The sequence below is a fragment of the Petromyzon marinus genome, chromosome 44 (assembly GCF_048934315.1).
Source record: "Petromyzon marinus isolate PM22_M1 ecotype Great Lakes invasive population chromosome 44, UKy_Petmar_22M1.pri1.0, whole genome shotgun sequence".
NCBI classification, from domain to species: domain Eukaryota; kingdom Metazoa; phylum Chordata; class Hyperoartia; order Petromyzontiformes; family Petromyzontidae; genus Petromyzon; species Petromyzon marinus.
Window position 1 is genome coordinate 9632397 of NC_133710.1, and position 16225 is coordinate 9648621.

At 46.7% G+C, this 16225-nt stretch overlaps 1 protein-coding gene and 1 non-coding gene across 4 annotated transcripts in view; both read right to left on the minus strand.

The window, feature by feature from the left end:
* Nucleotides 1-9929, minus strand: part of LOC116951977 (ankyrin repeat domain-containing protein 13C-like) — a 33990-nt gene extending 24061 nt beyond the window's left edge. The window contains exons 1-2 of one of the 3 annotated variants that reach the window (XM_032970925.2): nucleotides 9783-9929; nucleotides 4265-4625 (exon numbers count right to left, since the gene is read on the minus strand). In XM_032970925.2, the coding sequence (XP_032826816.1) occupies nucleotides 4265-4625; nucleotides 9783-9908 (487 nt within the window). In that variant the 5' untranslated portion in view covers nucleotides 9909-9929. Of the gene's footprint in view, nucleotides 1-4264; nucleotides 4626-5913; nucleotides 6024-9461 lie in introns of those variants that run through there. The other 2 variants (XM_032970928.2, XM_076074000.1) reach the window with 2 other exon arrangements.
* Nucleotides 9930-16025: 6096 nt separating this feature from the next.
* TRNAY-GUA (transfer RNA tyrosine (anticodon GUA)) lies at nucleotides 16026-16116 on the minus strand. Its single transcript is given in 2 exon segments — nucleotides 16026-16061; nucleotides 16080-16116. It is a non-coding gene; the product is annotated as a tRNA-Tyr (tRNA).
* Nucleotides 16117-16225: the final 109 nt, after the last annotated feature.

Here is a 16225-nt window from a genome sequence, read left to right on the forward strand (position 1 = left end):
GGTCCCCGTGTACATCTATGGGTCTCAGGTCAAGAAGGATTTAAATGATTAACTGGTGCGGTGTGTAAACATCGCCACTGGGGAGACAAAGTTAGTCCGGCGTTGTGCTGGCCAACCACCCCGTCGTGTACCGTGCCGGCCTTCATAGGTGCTCCCTAACATCACTTGCTCAAAAAAGAGTCTGTTAAGGCAATACGGGGGATGTTTGTCTATGGGTCTCTGTGCGAGTCATTGGTGACCAGGCTGAGCCCATCAACTCTCTGCACTTGAGACCTGGGTGCTATCGCTGTGGCCACGCAGCCGAAACCCGGATTAGAACCCAGGCTACGACAGCGGTGCTAGCTCAGCATCTCTGACCTCTGAGCCACCTGGCCGGTTCTCTTCGAAGCATAGCGCTCAGCAAACTTGAGTGCACTATTTATAAACCACAGCTGGCTGCGGCTAACCCAAGGGGGTTTAAATGTGGCAAAGTCAAACGCGCTGAACTGGCACCACACTGAGCGGTGATCCTGGGTTCAACCGCCCCGTGAATACACCAGGTTCTCTCGTGTAGCCGAGTTGATGGTCTCTGCCTGGTCATCCATCACCCACATAGGGACCCAGAGACTTACATAGAGACCCACATAGAAACCCATAGGACTCACATACAGACTGATAGACTGAGCTCTGATTAAACTGGGTTCTCTAGTATATGGGATTTGGTCCTTATATATAATGAATGTACAGCGTTGTGGGATGCCATTGGCATGAATGACGCTTGATAAAATGAAAGTGTTATTTTTATCATCTATGGATCTCTATGTAGATCTATGTAACCACAATGTCCCATAACTGCCACCACTACTAACCGATCTTGGCATGTGGGTCTTCTGTGTAACAGAGCCACTTAGTTCAAAGAGGCCTCACTGCTGCATATAATAAAACTAACACTAAACTATTATGTATTTCACCAGGTAAGGCCCACTGAGCTATACAGCTTTAAATAATCGCCCAACGAAATGGCTTATCATGTGGAAGTTTATAGCAGCCAAATTCTCTAAATGCATGTTTCTAAATGTGGAGGGGAAAACTGGAGCACCCGGAGAAAAATCCAAGCGACCACGGAGGGAAAGAGAGACATGCAAACTCCAATACATACAGCAAACGTCAGGGTCGGGATCGACCCCACGACCTCCTGTATACGAGGCAAGGTAGTTAACATCTCGCCACCGCGGCAGTCCGAGTCTGAGGTCACCAGGTTCGTAGCGCCGTGCAGTAACTACTGTGCCCACCGTAATCTTTAAAATTAAATAACAACAATTAAACAAATTTTGATTTAAAGCTTTCGTGACTGCAGTAATTAATATTCTTAGTTTTTTCGGTAAAGTCACGTTGAAGGGAAACAACTAAATAATAAAATATATATAAAACAATAAAAAATTCAATTTATGCAAACCAACACACCTGAAGACGACCGTTTGAGTTATGGTCGAAACGTCGTGAGAATTTTTTTATTGTTTTATATATATTATTATTTTGTTGTTTCCCTTCAACGTGACTTTACCGAAAAAACTAAGAATAACAATTAAACAATCGTAAAATCATTTGGCTTCTCCATTCATTTGGCTTCTGGCAGCTGCCATCATTATCACCCTGGGGGGTGGTTGCGTTCGTTTTCTCCACCCGCGGCGAAGGTCGAACCGCGCCGCATGTGACCCGGAGCGCGGTTTAACAACGATGTGGGCGCGTGACGAGCCGCGTCGTTCCGTTTCCCACACGTGATGCCGTTAGCGAGATGAGCGGTGAACCTTGAACTTATCCGTGCCCCCACCCCCCCCCCCCAAAACATTTTTAAAACGTCCAGCCACAATAACTTCGCTTAGATATTTAAGACGCAGTTTCACAACTTGTGTGTTTTTTAACGCCACAGTAGTAGCATAACGGACTAACAGCGCACTGGACTTGGTGGCACTGTGTGAGTCTACTGCGGGCAATTATTTTCTCAACGATGCGACCACAGATAACGTCACGCCCCAGAGGAGAAGCGCTCCCTCAGCAAATGACGTCTCGATTTGTCAGGGAAACCGACGACGGAACTGAGTCGGCAGCCGCTAGCAATCGCGAGTTCCCCACGCGGAATTCGCTAGACGTCAGTAGCAAAAGTCTCTCGCTTATTTAGCTGAAAATATATTTTTAAATGTGTGTGTGTACATATGCGTAAAAAAGAATTTGCACAGAATTTATCAGCAGATTGCGATGCTTGCGAAATGAATTTTTCCTCCGCAGATTATTCTCCAACAGCGTGTTATGTCAACACATGAAGGCACTTCAATTGCAGCTGTCAGTGGATGATTTCGTGTCAGAGTGTGGCCGCAGAAGATCACTTCACAGAACTACTGCCAAAGTCGCTTCCGATGTGCCTCTTTAACCGCACCAGCTTGAGTCCGAATACAGTCGTGTCTGCTTGACAGGACACCCCCCTCCCTAAGCCGTTTGGGGCTTATTTGACCGTACTTCATCACGCTGGTCAGACGTGAACGTCTTGTTCATTTGGAACTATGCCAAGCGTCGTCAGAGCTAAGAAAACTATATCCAGGCCTCGAAATAAGAACTTGGGAAGCGAGACTCACGACACACACTCGGTCAGTACGCTGCGGGACCCACCCAGAAATCTATTCTGAATTCACATCTCGACACTGTCAATCGCCACAATCTTGTGGTAGTAAGGTGGGTTTGATTCGTGATTCACATCTCCCCCATGTATGTGTTTAATTGGCACGTGTGTATATATAAAAAAAAATCACGTTTTAAAGCATTGGCGCAGTAGCTCCGTCCGTTTATCTCTCTGTAACATGGATGGCAGGACAAATGTCTTGAAGTTGATCCAATATAAATCGAACTTTAGTGTGAAGCTGCGTTGCTATTAAGGACTGACCCTACTGCAATCACGCCAAACTGATAAAAGCATTACCCAAAACTTGGTAGAAAGCGTTTAAGTATTAACTCGGTCTCTCTGTAACCGTGGGGCCACGATAATGCTTGTAACTTTGATAGAATATAAATCAAACGGGCGTGTAAATCTCTGTTGCCATTTGTGACTCGCGCTGTAAAAAAAGAACAGCCAAATTCATCAAAGCGTAACCCAAAACTTGGAGAGAAACAAATAAAAGTGCTAAAAGGATTTTCCTCAGTGTTCCGGCTCTGCCAGTCGAGTCGCCCCTCCCCAGCAGAGCCACTATGCGAGCCCCGTGGCCTCATCGTGGCCTACGGACAAACTGCCCCCTGCGTGCCCAGTGCAAACGTGACGGTACCTCACCACGACGGTCACCAAAGTTTGGTTAATATTTGGCGGGGGAAACCCAGGGCCGGTTCATATATTACTCTCCTCTGATGTTAGCCATGGCCCCGGGTTCATAGAGTACTTTGTGAATCACTGGCACCACTGCACCAACACTCCCTTCAATTAAACTAAACTAAAACTATTTAGATTTTAGCAGATAAGGCCCACTGAGCTGTATAGCTCTTTATCAGAACCTGGCGACAAATGATAGCTCAACGAAGTGGCTTATCGCATGGAAATGCATAGCAGCCAAATACTCTAAACGCGTGTTTCTAAATGTGGAGGGAAAAACCGGACCTGCAGAAAAATCCATGCATCCACGGGGAGAACATGCAAACTCCAATTATATAGGCATCAGGGTCGGGATCGAACCCACAATCTCCTGTATACCAGGCGAGGTATTTAACATATCACCACCGTTTCACCTCTGGAAAGGAAATTTACCAAGGAAAGCCTCACTGAGTCTCAAGACTCTTTTTCAGCAGGGTGCTGCTGGTACATGGGGATACTTAACCATAAATTAGAGACGCCGAGGGGGCAGACACTCGACTCTACCACCTCCTGGCCACACCTCACATCCCCTTAAGTCTACAACACCTGGCAAGTCCTTGTGGTGGTGGTCACCCATGCAGGTTCACGCCCATGGCACCTTAAGGAAATCTCATGCCAAGGTTACTCCATCCCTTCCCACTGCTGCTACTGTGTGCTGTATGAGTGTGTTCACCTCCTGTCTCTTGTCTCTCTCTTCCTCTCCATCTCTCTCCATGTTTCTCTTTCTCACTCTCTCCCTCTCCGTGTATCTCTCTATATTGCTCTCTGTTACCATCTGTCTCCTTCTGTCTTCCCATCTTAGAATCTGATTTTTTTTTCAGAATCAGAATATTTAGTTATAGTGGAGGAATCCGATGAGCTACAGAGTTCTTTCCCTCCCCGGGTCTCGCTCACCGTGTGGGTCCCTCTGAGTGAGTGCTGCTGGGTTTGCGGCCAGCACGGCGAGGGCGCGCCGTGCGTCCCCGTGGAAGCACGCGTGGTGCAGGGGGTGCAGCCCGGCCGAGGAGGGCAGCCCCCCACTCCGCCATGGGGAAGGCCCCCCGCTCCGCCGAGGCGACGCCACCACCACCGCCGCGTTCCCGCCGCCACCGGCGTCGTCGTCATCGGCGGCGACGATGGCGGCGGCCCCTCCGATGGCCGGAGAAGCCGGGGTCGGCGGAGGGAAGACGGCGTCCTTGCACGGGAGAGCAGCGCCGGCTGGCACGCGCAGCTCCCCCGACAGGTGCAGCGTTTCCCCCGTCATGCTGCCAGGGCCCTGGGGGGTGGAGGGGCAGATACACGTGGTTGGCTACAGGTGGTGCAAAAAGAGTTCAACATACATACGTGTGTATGCAGAGCAAAGTTGCCAACTCCTTGAAGCAAAACGTCGCTAAATAAACATCACACATTTGCCAGACATTACAGCTGGATATCATCAGCCATGGTCATTCCACTGCTGGATGACAGCCTTCCAAAGCAGTCACCGCCACCGCCTCTCACGATCTGGCGATGTGATACTCCACCTAGCTTGCTAATTCATCGCTCCATCTCGCCGGAAGGACGTGCTGCTAATCCGTACTGTGTAACACAACGACAAAACATCTTTCTTGTTCTACTCTGCTCCCAGTACATTTCTTGCCGAATTCGTGTAACCTTGCTCAACTTGACAGACACAATAGAGTCTCTGATTATTTCCTGTCTGCTGTGCTATTATTAGTGATCTCACTTGCCGGCTAAGTTGCATCACGGGGCCATTGGTCCTGTGCTTAGCAACTGTAATTAACACCCACCCTGACATTTGTTTGTTATTTTTTTTCCACAATTATAATTGCAGGTGTGCCAGCGACACTGTGTCCCAAGAGGAAGACATTTCCATCCGTGGCTCTCACGAAATAAAATAAAAACCTGGTATGACGTTGCTGCGTGATAGGGAACAGTTCGTGGGAGGTGACATCACTGAACTACTTCTGAGGATTCATCTTCTTTGGTTCTTTCGGTAAAGTCACGTAGAATGAGAATAAAATAATAAAATAACACAATAAAATTCTCACGACGTTTCGGCCACAACGCAAGCGGCCGTCTTCAGGTGAAAGGTACAGACCTGTCGGGACGACAGAGCTTCAATGTAACGTCGTGAGAATTTTATTATTTTATTCTCATTCTACGTGACTTTACCGAAAGAACCAAATAAGGTGAATCCTTGCAGTTACGAAAGCTTTAAATCGAAATTTACTTGAGGATATTTTTTTTGCGTTGTGTTGCGTCAAACTAGTACCGGTGTCTAACAGGGGAAGGGCCATTACCTATAAACATCTGGCAGTTGCTTAAATCAATGCTGGTCAAGCTTGACTCTGCCGATGGGATGCTGAATGTCGAAACTGGTCCAAAGTTTTTGTTTTAATTGCTCTGAATCAATGCTGCCGAAATGATGCACTCCCAGAAAGGTCCGTGGGGCTGATAGGATGTGTAATACATACATGCATATTTATGTGTTTTACGTGGAGATAGATATGTGAGCATGAGACAATATTGCCTGCTTGTGTATTCTGTTACATCTTAGGCACCTTCAATTGCCCCATGTCCCCTGCTAGGGGCCACTAATCATCGGCCCCTGCTGGCAGACCAGTACCCCAGATGGCTCTGGCAAATAAGACTCCATCCTGGTCTCACTTGGTGGAACAAAATAAACTTGAACAAGCAGGCTACATTTGTACTAAATAAGCACATTTAAACACGCAGCACACTAGCATACAGAACACAATAGCCAAAACCACAAGCACACAAAATGCAGGGGAGTGCATAGGGGCCGTCCATAAATGACATCACGCACATAGGGGGGGGGGTCAGACATTTGTGACAAGGGGGGGGGGGTTGAGAAATGTGACGTCACATCAAAATGTGCAACTTTAAATCAATATAAACACGTTCTACTTAATTAAATATACTTTTTAATGAATGTTTTCTCCTACAACATCAGAGTGGAGCGCCACATTAAATACGCACTACAATGACAATAATTTAAAGCGATTTGAAGCATGTTTTATATATTTTTGGGGGGGAGGGGGCAGAGCTTCGTGACGTCATATTTTGAGGGGGGGTCTGACTTTTTGTGACGCCGTGTGAAGATGGGGGGGGGGTCAAAAATCGTCCAAAATCGCGTGACGTCAATTATGGACGGCCCCATATGCACACATTAAGCGGAGTCTGTATACACTGAACTGTACTGTGCAGCGTGTGTGTAGAGTACACTCTGAGTACACTCTGAGTACAGAGTGTACAGTGAGGGAAAAAAGTATTTGATCCCCTGCTGATTTTGTACGTTTGCCCACTGCAAAGAAATGATCAGTCTATAATTTTAATGGTAGGTTTATTTGAACAGTGAGAGACAGAATAACAACAAAATCCAGAAAAACGCATGTCAAAAATGTTATAAATTGATTTGCATTTTAATGAGGGAAATAAGTATTTGACCCCGCTCAATCAGAAAGATTTCTGGCTCCCAGGTGTCTTTTATACAGGTAACGAGCTGAGATTAGGAGCACACTCTTAAAGGGAATGCTCCTAATCTCAGCTTGTTACCTGTATAAAAGACACCTGTCCAATGAAGCAATCAATCAATCAAATTCCAAACTCTCCACCATGGCCAAGACCAAAGAGCTCTCCAAGGATGTCAGGGACAAGATTGTAGATCTACACAAGGCTGGAATGGGCTACAAGACCATTGCCAAGCAGCTTGGTGAGAAGGTGACAACAGTTGGTGCGATTATTCACAAATGGAAGAAACACAAAAGAACTGTCAATCTCCCTCGGCCTGGGGCTCCATGCAAGATCTCACCTCGTGGAGTTGCAATGATCATGAGAACGGTGAGGAATCAGCCCAGAATTACACGGGAGGATCTTGTCAATGATCTCAAGGCAGCTGGGACCATAGTCACCAAGAAAACAATTGGTAACACACTACGCCATGAAGGACTGAAATCCTGCAGCGCCCACAAGGTCCCCCTGCTCAAGAAAGCACATATAAATGCCCGTCTGAAGTTTGCCAATGAACATCTGAATGATTCAGAGGACAACTGGGTGAAAGTGTTGTGGTCAGATGAGACCAAAATGGAGCTCTTTTGCATCAACTCGCCGTGTTTGGAGGAGGAGGAATGCTGCCTATGACCCCAAGAACACCATCCCCACCGTCAAACATGGAGGTGGAAACATTATGCTTTGGGGTGTTTTTCTGCTAAGGGGACAGGACAACTTCACCGCATCAAAGGGACAATGGACGGGGCCATGTACCATCAAATCTTGGGTGAGAACCTCCTTCCCTCAGCCAGGGCATTGAAAATGGGTCGTGGATGGGTATTCCAGCATGACAATGACCCAAAACACACGGCCAAGGCAACAAAGGAGTGGCTCAAGAAGAAGCACATTAAGGTCCTGGAGTGGCCTAGCCAGTCTCCAGACCTTAATCCCATAGAAAATCTGTGGAGGGAGCTGAAGGTTCGAGTTACCAAACGTCAGCCTCGAAACCTTAATGACTTGGAGAAGATCTGCAAAGAGGAGTGGGACAAAATCCCTCCTGAGATGTGTGCAAACCTGGTGGCCAACTACAAGAAACGTCTGACCTCTATGATTGCCAACAAGGGTTTTGCCACCAAGTACTAAGTCATGTTTTGCAGAGGGGTCAAATACTTATTTCCCTCATTAAAATGCAAATCAATTCATAACATTTTTGACATGCGTTTTCTGGATTTTTGTTGTTGTTATTCTGTCTCTCACTGTTCAAATAAACCTACCATTAAAATTATAGACTGATCATTTCTTTGTCAGTGGGCAAACGTACAAAATCAGCAGGGGATCAAATACTTTTTTCCCTCACTGTACGTACTTGCAGAGTACTCACACACAATACGCAGAGTACACAAAATTGGGCAATTTGCACTCAGTTTTTAAGTACAGTGAGTGTACAGATTACACACACATTAGCAGGGTTGGCTACGTACGGTACGAGAAATGTTCCACATACATACACACGTCTTTGTCGAGTGTACATGCAGAGTACACACACAGTAAACATACGTTGGTTCATCGCTTCCAAAAACCATGCTAACGTTGGCGTGTTTACTGGACGGTGCGTTCACAGACAAGCACACAAACATTCACAAACAGCAGGACAGAAAGTGCACATAATACTGTACATTCAGTACACACACACACCATACACACACTATACAGACACACACCATACACACATAAACCATACACACACACATCATACACAAATAAACCATACACACACACCATACACACATAAACCATATACACATACCATACACCCAACACACACACACCACACAAACACACCATCCGCTCACCACACACACATACCATACATACACACACCATACACACACCACACATACACACACACCATACACACACCACACATACACACCACACACACATTATACATACACACACTATACATACACACCCATTCACCATACACACACCACACATACACACCATACACAGACACCATTCACACACACACACCATACACACACCATACGTGCATGCAACACACAACCGGGAAGATATAAACAGACACAAATTAGGGTAAGCAGTACACACACAGCCGAGTACACAGTACACACCAACAGAGTATACAGACGCAATATAAAGTACCCAACACATAAGCAAGGGGGAGTACATACAGAACAAACGCATGTGCATCAGAGTACACGTGTTACAGATTGCACTCACAACATAAAGTACCGATACAGCACACACAGTACGCACACACCACACAGTACACACACACACACCACACAATACACACACAGTACACAGATAACATAGATCAGGCAGTATACACAGTACACACACCACACAGTACACACACCACACATCACACAGTACACACACACACAATACACACACACAGTACACAGACAACATAGATCAGGCAGTATACACAGTACACACACACCACACAGTACACACACACCACACAGTACACACACTACACACAGTACACACACACACCACACAGTACACACGTACACATCACACACGTGCTGAATACAGACGAGTTGACGACGACGTTGTTGATTATTACCCAAAGCCTTCGAACTCCTCCACCGCCGTCACCTCTGAGATCTCAGACAGAAGTAGCAGCAGACTCTCTCACACGAAAGCAACAACCTGAATAGGAATCTAGCTCAGTAAATATATTTATTTTAACGCATATATATATATGCCCCTTATACGATATGCTATTGCAGCGGAATGAATGTTATCTAAATTACGATGGCAAAAAAAATAATCGCGTGAAAATCCAAAGCGCACGCACGTAGAGAGTCTAGACGCGTGTCTCGGCGTGCACACACGAGCGAATTATCCTCTTGTGATGAGAGTGCGTGACAAAGTACTGTACTACCGTCTCGATGTACAGGCACTGAAGACGCACAAAGCGGGAAGGAGGAGACGCGCGCCGCACCGCCAGACGGGGTTTGTGTTGGCGGAATATCGCAGGGCCGGGCCCACAGTGGGGCGAGTGCGTCATAGGTGGGTGGGGGCAAATAAACCACGCGGCAAATAGCGGCAGCAGCAACACCCCTGGGACAAACACGTGAGTTGGTTTCACCCGACCCGCGACAAAATTCCATGCGACCCGTCACTTGATTTCATGCGACCCGCGACAAAATTCCATGCGACCCGTCACTTGATTTCATGCGACCCGCAACTAGATTCCATACGACCCGTCACTTGATTTCATGCGACCCGCAACTAGATTCCATGCCACCTCGTCACTTGATTTCATGCGACCCGCAACTAGATTCCATGCCACCCCGTCACTTGATTTCATGCGTCCCGCAACTAGATTTCATGCCACCCCGTCACTTGATTTCATGCGTCCCACAACTAGATTTCATGCCACCCCGTCACTTGATTTCATGCGTCCCGCAACTAGATTCCATGCCACCCCGTCACTTGATTTCATGCGTCCCGCAACTAGATTCCATGCCACCCCGTCACTTGATTTCATGCGACCCGCAACTAGATTCCATGCCACTTCGTCACTTGATTTCATGCGACCCGCAACTAGATTCCATACGACCCGTCACTTGATTTCATGCGACTCGTGACTAAATTCCATACGACCCGTGAAAATATTCAATACGACCCATGACTTAATTTAATCTGACCCTTGACCCATGACTTAGTTGCATTCGCCCCATATAAGCCGCGACTTAATTTAATCCGACCCGTGACTCATAGACTTACATAGAGACCTAAAGATTTGCACAGAGACTCATATACTCACACAAACCTATAGACTCACATAGACCCTTAGGCTCACACAATAACCTATCGGCTCACAGAGACCCTTAGAATCATACAAGGACCTATAGACTCACAGAGGCCCATATACTCACACGGAGACCTGTAGACTCACAGAGTCCCATAGACTCAGAGACCCATAGACTCACACAAAAACCCAAAGACTCACAAAAATACCCGTAAACTCTGCTCTCACAGTACCCCTTAATCTGCTCTGAGGTCTCATGGGAGAACACTCAAATGTCTGTCTCGGCAACTGGCCCTCATCCATCCATCACAAAACATAATAATTAAAGGTGTAGTGAGTCCAACTGAGTCGCAGACGTTATTCTTCAGAGGCAACACATTTATTGTAAAACGTATATACGAAGGGATAACTGTCCCTTTACCAGATACAGCCTGGGGTGGTGACCACCCAGCTAACTACACTATACGTAGGAGTTACAGCTACGAAGGGTCGGACCCTCACTCGGGTCCCCGGCCACGTGTTGATGCCTCGTAGGACGTTGAGCTTCCAGCTTGTAGACGTGGAGCTTCCAGCTTGTCGAACGAAGCGACTCCGGTCCCCCTCAGGGACCCTCCTTATACCCTCCGGGGTCGGGGCCGCTCAGCCCTCGGCCCCGCCCGCCTTCTCGAGCGTTCTAGCTCCCTCTCGATCCCCCTCGAGAGCTCTCCCTGGACACGTGATCACCCCCTAGCCACCCCACCTGGGTCCCTCTCTGTGGACACTCTGGATCACGTGTCTACGGGGTCAACTATAGTGCCATAGCCAGGGGCAACCCTGCACCTGGGCTGACACTCTCCCACTCCCCCGTTGTGGGAGCCCGCACTGCACGCAATGCGTGGTGCCCGCGCTATCCCAGCGCTCACCAAGCCCCACTAGGGCTGGTACTACTCCACCCGCCCACGGGGTGTACGCGATGACGGTGGATCGCACGCCGTGCTGTGCTAGAGCCGGCATCACACAGCAACCCACCCGGTGCCGTCCGCGACGTAGGAACATCGAACGCCACGGCCCTTCCGGGCCGGTACCATACAGTAACATCCCCGATGTCACTACAAAGGTGTTAGTTATTAACCCAGAAAAACCCCACTGAGTCTCATTACTCTTTTTTTAGCAGGGTCTTGAATTTTCGTTTTTTTATGAAGATGTTTTCAACCAATGAATGAGTGCATATACAGGTAGGGTGAGGTTAGTGGGATACGAGCACCCGGAGAAAAAACACGCATGTGAGGGGGCAACACTGTATCCCGTACAAATGAAACAGATGGAGTCCGCACCTTCTCGATGCCCACAGGAAGGGAGTTGGAACAGATGGAGATTAGCCCAAATTTCGCTGTATACCCCCTTGCCATGGCAAGCCAGGGTTATGGCATCTCTTTGACGCCCATGCGAAGTCGGAGCAGATGCAGATTCACCCACACTTTGCCGTACCGCCTTCTCGTGGCGAGCCAGGGTCGTGTAGCAACCTCCTCGACGCCCACGGGAAGTGAGTTTATACAACATCTGTGTGGTTCACCAACCCACGCTGCTGCCTGCACAGTGCTGGATTAAAGTCAGCAGCCACGTGCAGCATAGCCGCCATCCGGCGCGTGAGTTGACTCGGCTTGCTCACCTGCCATATTCTCTTCCGAGCGTCTGCATTGCTTCTCCTGTCCTGCCACGACATTCCTAGCATCCGTCGCAAGACAACTGTACTCAAGTGCCAACAAATTCTTATTTTGTTCGAGCTCTCTAGTTGCGCAGTGTAGACTATTTATATGCTATGCATATAGGGAACCGTTGCCCGAAATGTCGCCTATTAAATACATTTTCTTTTAAGGCAAATTGTTTGGTGATACTGCTGCGTTGACAGTGGTGCAAAGGCAGAAACAACAACAAACTCCGCTCAACATATTCGTCAACAACATTGCCTTAAAATCAAACATAGAGCAGGAAACGTTCCGGGCAATGACCCTTCGTAGCACGTAACTTTGTATATAGATTTAAAGCTTTCGTGACTGCAGGAATTCATATTATTTGGGTCGTTTTGGTAAAGTCACGTAGATAGGTTCAAAGAAAATAACAAAATAACAAAAAACGACGTTTCGATTGCAACACAAGCGGTCGTCATCAGGAAAACGGGGGGTTAGCTTCGAAATACAACTGCTTATAAAGGTTTGAAATGGGCGTAGCCCAGATATCAGCAGCCAATGCCAATGCAGGTGGTGGGCAGCGACCGCGACGGTGGTGGTCTTTCCATCAATCAAAGGGCTGCCAGGCAAAAATTAGCATGTCAATACAAGATCGTCGAGCATCCTTCACGGCGAGTGCGCCAAGATGGCTATGTTAATGTAAGAGATTAACATGTTAATTAGGGATCGTGAAGCAGCAGCCTCGAGGATGACGCGCGAGGTAGCTGTGTTGGTGAGAAATTTAATCTGTTAATGTAAAAAATCAGAGAGCCGAAAATAACAACTAACATCGGAAGGTGGTAGGCTGGGAACATCACAGCCAGTTATGACTTAAACTGGTTAATAACGTCCTTCAAATGATTGCTCAGTTCGTACCCATCTTCTCGGTTGAAATTGTGTCTGTGTCTATATATATGGATGGCTTCATGATCGAATCTTTGTTGATAGCCAGTGGGTTTGCAAAGTACCTTCGTCTTAGAGAAATCAATTTCGTGTGAGCCCACCGTATTAAAGCAATGATCAGCCACGGCCGAGGTATTGGTCCTACCATGTTTCAGATCTGCCTTATATTCACAAACATGGTCCGAGACATGTCGCTTAGTTTCCCCAATGTAACTACTGTCGCAGACACAGCTTAGTTTGTAGACGCCGGGGTATTGCATGTTAGGGATCACATCCTTCACAGATGCGATCAGATCACGAATTTTATGTACTGTGTTTAATCGAACCAGGATTTTTGTTCATGATTTTGGTAATATTTTTGGTGACCCCTGCTATGTATGGCAAGGTGATGGTTTTGATTGTGTCCTCAGATGGTTCTTTCCCACGGGTGGGGGTGATAGCTTTGTGGATTGTATCTTGAGAGCTTGGTGTACGTGTTCCAGTTCACTGGCTAGGTGATAATGGTCAGAAATACATCAAGCTCTATGGTGTAGAGTTTTGATGAGGGAATTCTTCTGGGCTGGATGGTGGTGGGAGTCAGGTTTTAGGTAGGCATCCGTATTGGTGGCTTTCATGAAGACAGTTTGTCCCTTTGAGCCATCTGGTCTCTTTTCGAATAAAACATCCAAGAATGGTAACTTGCCATCCTTTTCTACCTCCATGGTGAATTTGATGGCTGGGTGTATGGAATTGATGTGGCTGAGGAATTGGTTCAGAGCTGATCGGCCATGTGGCCAGATGACGAACGTATCATCTACGTACCTCTTCCACAAGGACGGACGTAGAGTGGATGTCTGGATGGCATCTGTCTCAAAACTTTATATGAAAACATTGGCTACAACTGGCGATAAGGGAGAGCCCATTGGGGTACCTTCAACTTGTTTGTAGAATGTTCCATTTGAAGTGAAGTAAGTGTTGGTGAGGCAGTGTCTCACCAGGGCCGGTACATCAGGATTCAGTCCTTGTTGGACAAAATCTTCAATGATTGCAATGGTGCTTCACGATCTGCCAGTAACATGCTAATCTTTTTACATTGACATAGCCACCTTGGCACGCTCGCCGTGGAGGATGCTCGACGATCTTGCATTGACATGCTATTTCTTTCCCGGCAGCCCTTTGATTGGTGGAGAGCCCACCACCGCCGCGGTCGCTGCCCACCACTTGCATTGGCATTGGCTGCTGACATTTGGGCTATGCACATTTCAAACCTTTATAAGCAGTTGTCTTTAGAAGCTAACCCCCCTTTTCCTGATGACGACCGCTTGTGTTGTGATCGAAACGTAGTTTTTTGTTATTTTCTTTGAACCTTACATAATGAGACCTCCTTTTTGCCAGTAGCAAGATATAGTAATAGGTTTTTACCCTTTTAGCTGGTAACAAAACTGACACCTTTATACAAGGGATCATGTTTGCATTAACCACAACACTTGCGGTCAGAATACAAACAAAAAGACAACTCTGATTATGTATGCACTGTCCTTGAAATTGATTGGTGCACACCCGAGACAGCTTTTCTTAGAGCCTAGTCTCACATGGTTTTGGACCAGATGGCGCCTTTTGGCATGCATTATCAGTTGTCTTTTTCGATGTAAAGCTTTCGTGACTGCAATGATTCATCTTCTTTGGTTCTTTCGGTAAAGTCACGTAGAATGAGAATAAAATAATAAATTGATAAAATAAAATAACACAATAATATTCTCACGACGTTTCGGCCACAACACAAGCGGCCTTCATCAGGTGAAGGGACGAGACTGTCTGGTAGGACAGCGCTGGAGTGAAAGAGTGTGAGAGGAACAAAGCGCCCCTAAAGTTGAGGGCGCTTTGTTCCTCTCACACAGCTTAAAGGCCGTGATCTGAACGTGGCTCTTTCACTCCAGCGCTGTCCTACCAGACAGTCTCGTCCCTTCACCTGATGAAGGCCGCTTGTGTTGTGGCCGAAACGTCGTGAGAATATTATTGTGTTATTTTATTTTATCAATTTATTATTTTATTCTCATTCTACGTGACTTTACCGAAAGAACCAAAGAAGTTGTCTTTTTGTTTGCATTTTGACCGCAAGTGTTGTGGTTAATGCAAACATGATCCCTTGTATAAAGGTGTCAGTTTTGTTGCCAGGTAAAAGGGTAAAAACCTATTACTATATTATTTGAACCTATCTACGTGACTTTACCGAAAGACCCAAATAATGTGTATATAGATTTTTGAAAATGTAGGCCAGAGTGTTATTGACTAATGTGTTGGAGTTTATTGTGAGTTGTGCTTGTGCAGCAATTGCCATGGTAATGCTGCCACAGTGATGTAAATCGTCAGCGCACTCGAGGACGCCGGTTGGATTCCATCTCAAGGCGGCGCGCCAGTTGAAACAATGGTGCTAAGTAGATTTTTTGCATAAACTTCCTCCGAACCTTTGTTTACCCAGCAATATAAATGGGTCCAGCCACAGTTAGTCTTTGATCGGCAGGTGGCGGTGGGGTAAAGTGTGGGTATTCCTAGACTTCGCCGAGACTTTACGTCTCTATATAGTTGCCTCCCTCTCATAGCCTCTGCCACCGCAGTGGCGTTTTCGCGAGCAATGCCTTCTCCAGAAAGATAACATTCAGAAATGCCCGTGAGCAAGCAAATGAGAAAGAAAAATGAAAGACTGCATCTACACCTTTTATATATATTTTTAATATAAGGGTACTTTTAAAAATATAGTTTTTCTAAAAAAAAATAATTATCTTCCTTCGAGCCGGAGTCGAACCAGCGACCTAAGGATTTCAACAGCGAGTGTTCTCTACAGTCCTCCGCTCTACCAACTGAGCTATCGAAGGAGATGAGTGTCCAAGCAATTCAACTGGCCTCATATCATTCACCTACGGACAACAAATTTCGTGTTTGCTCTTAATTTAAAACAATGTCACACACACTCGTGTGAAATAC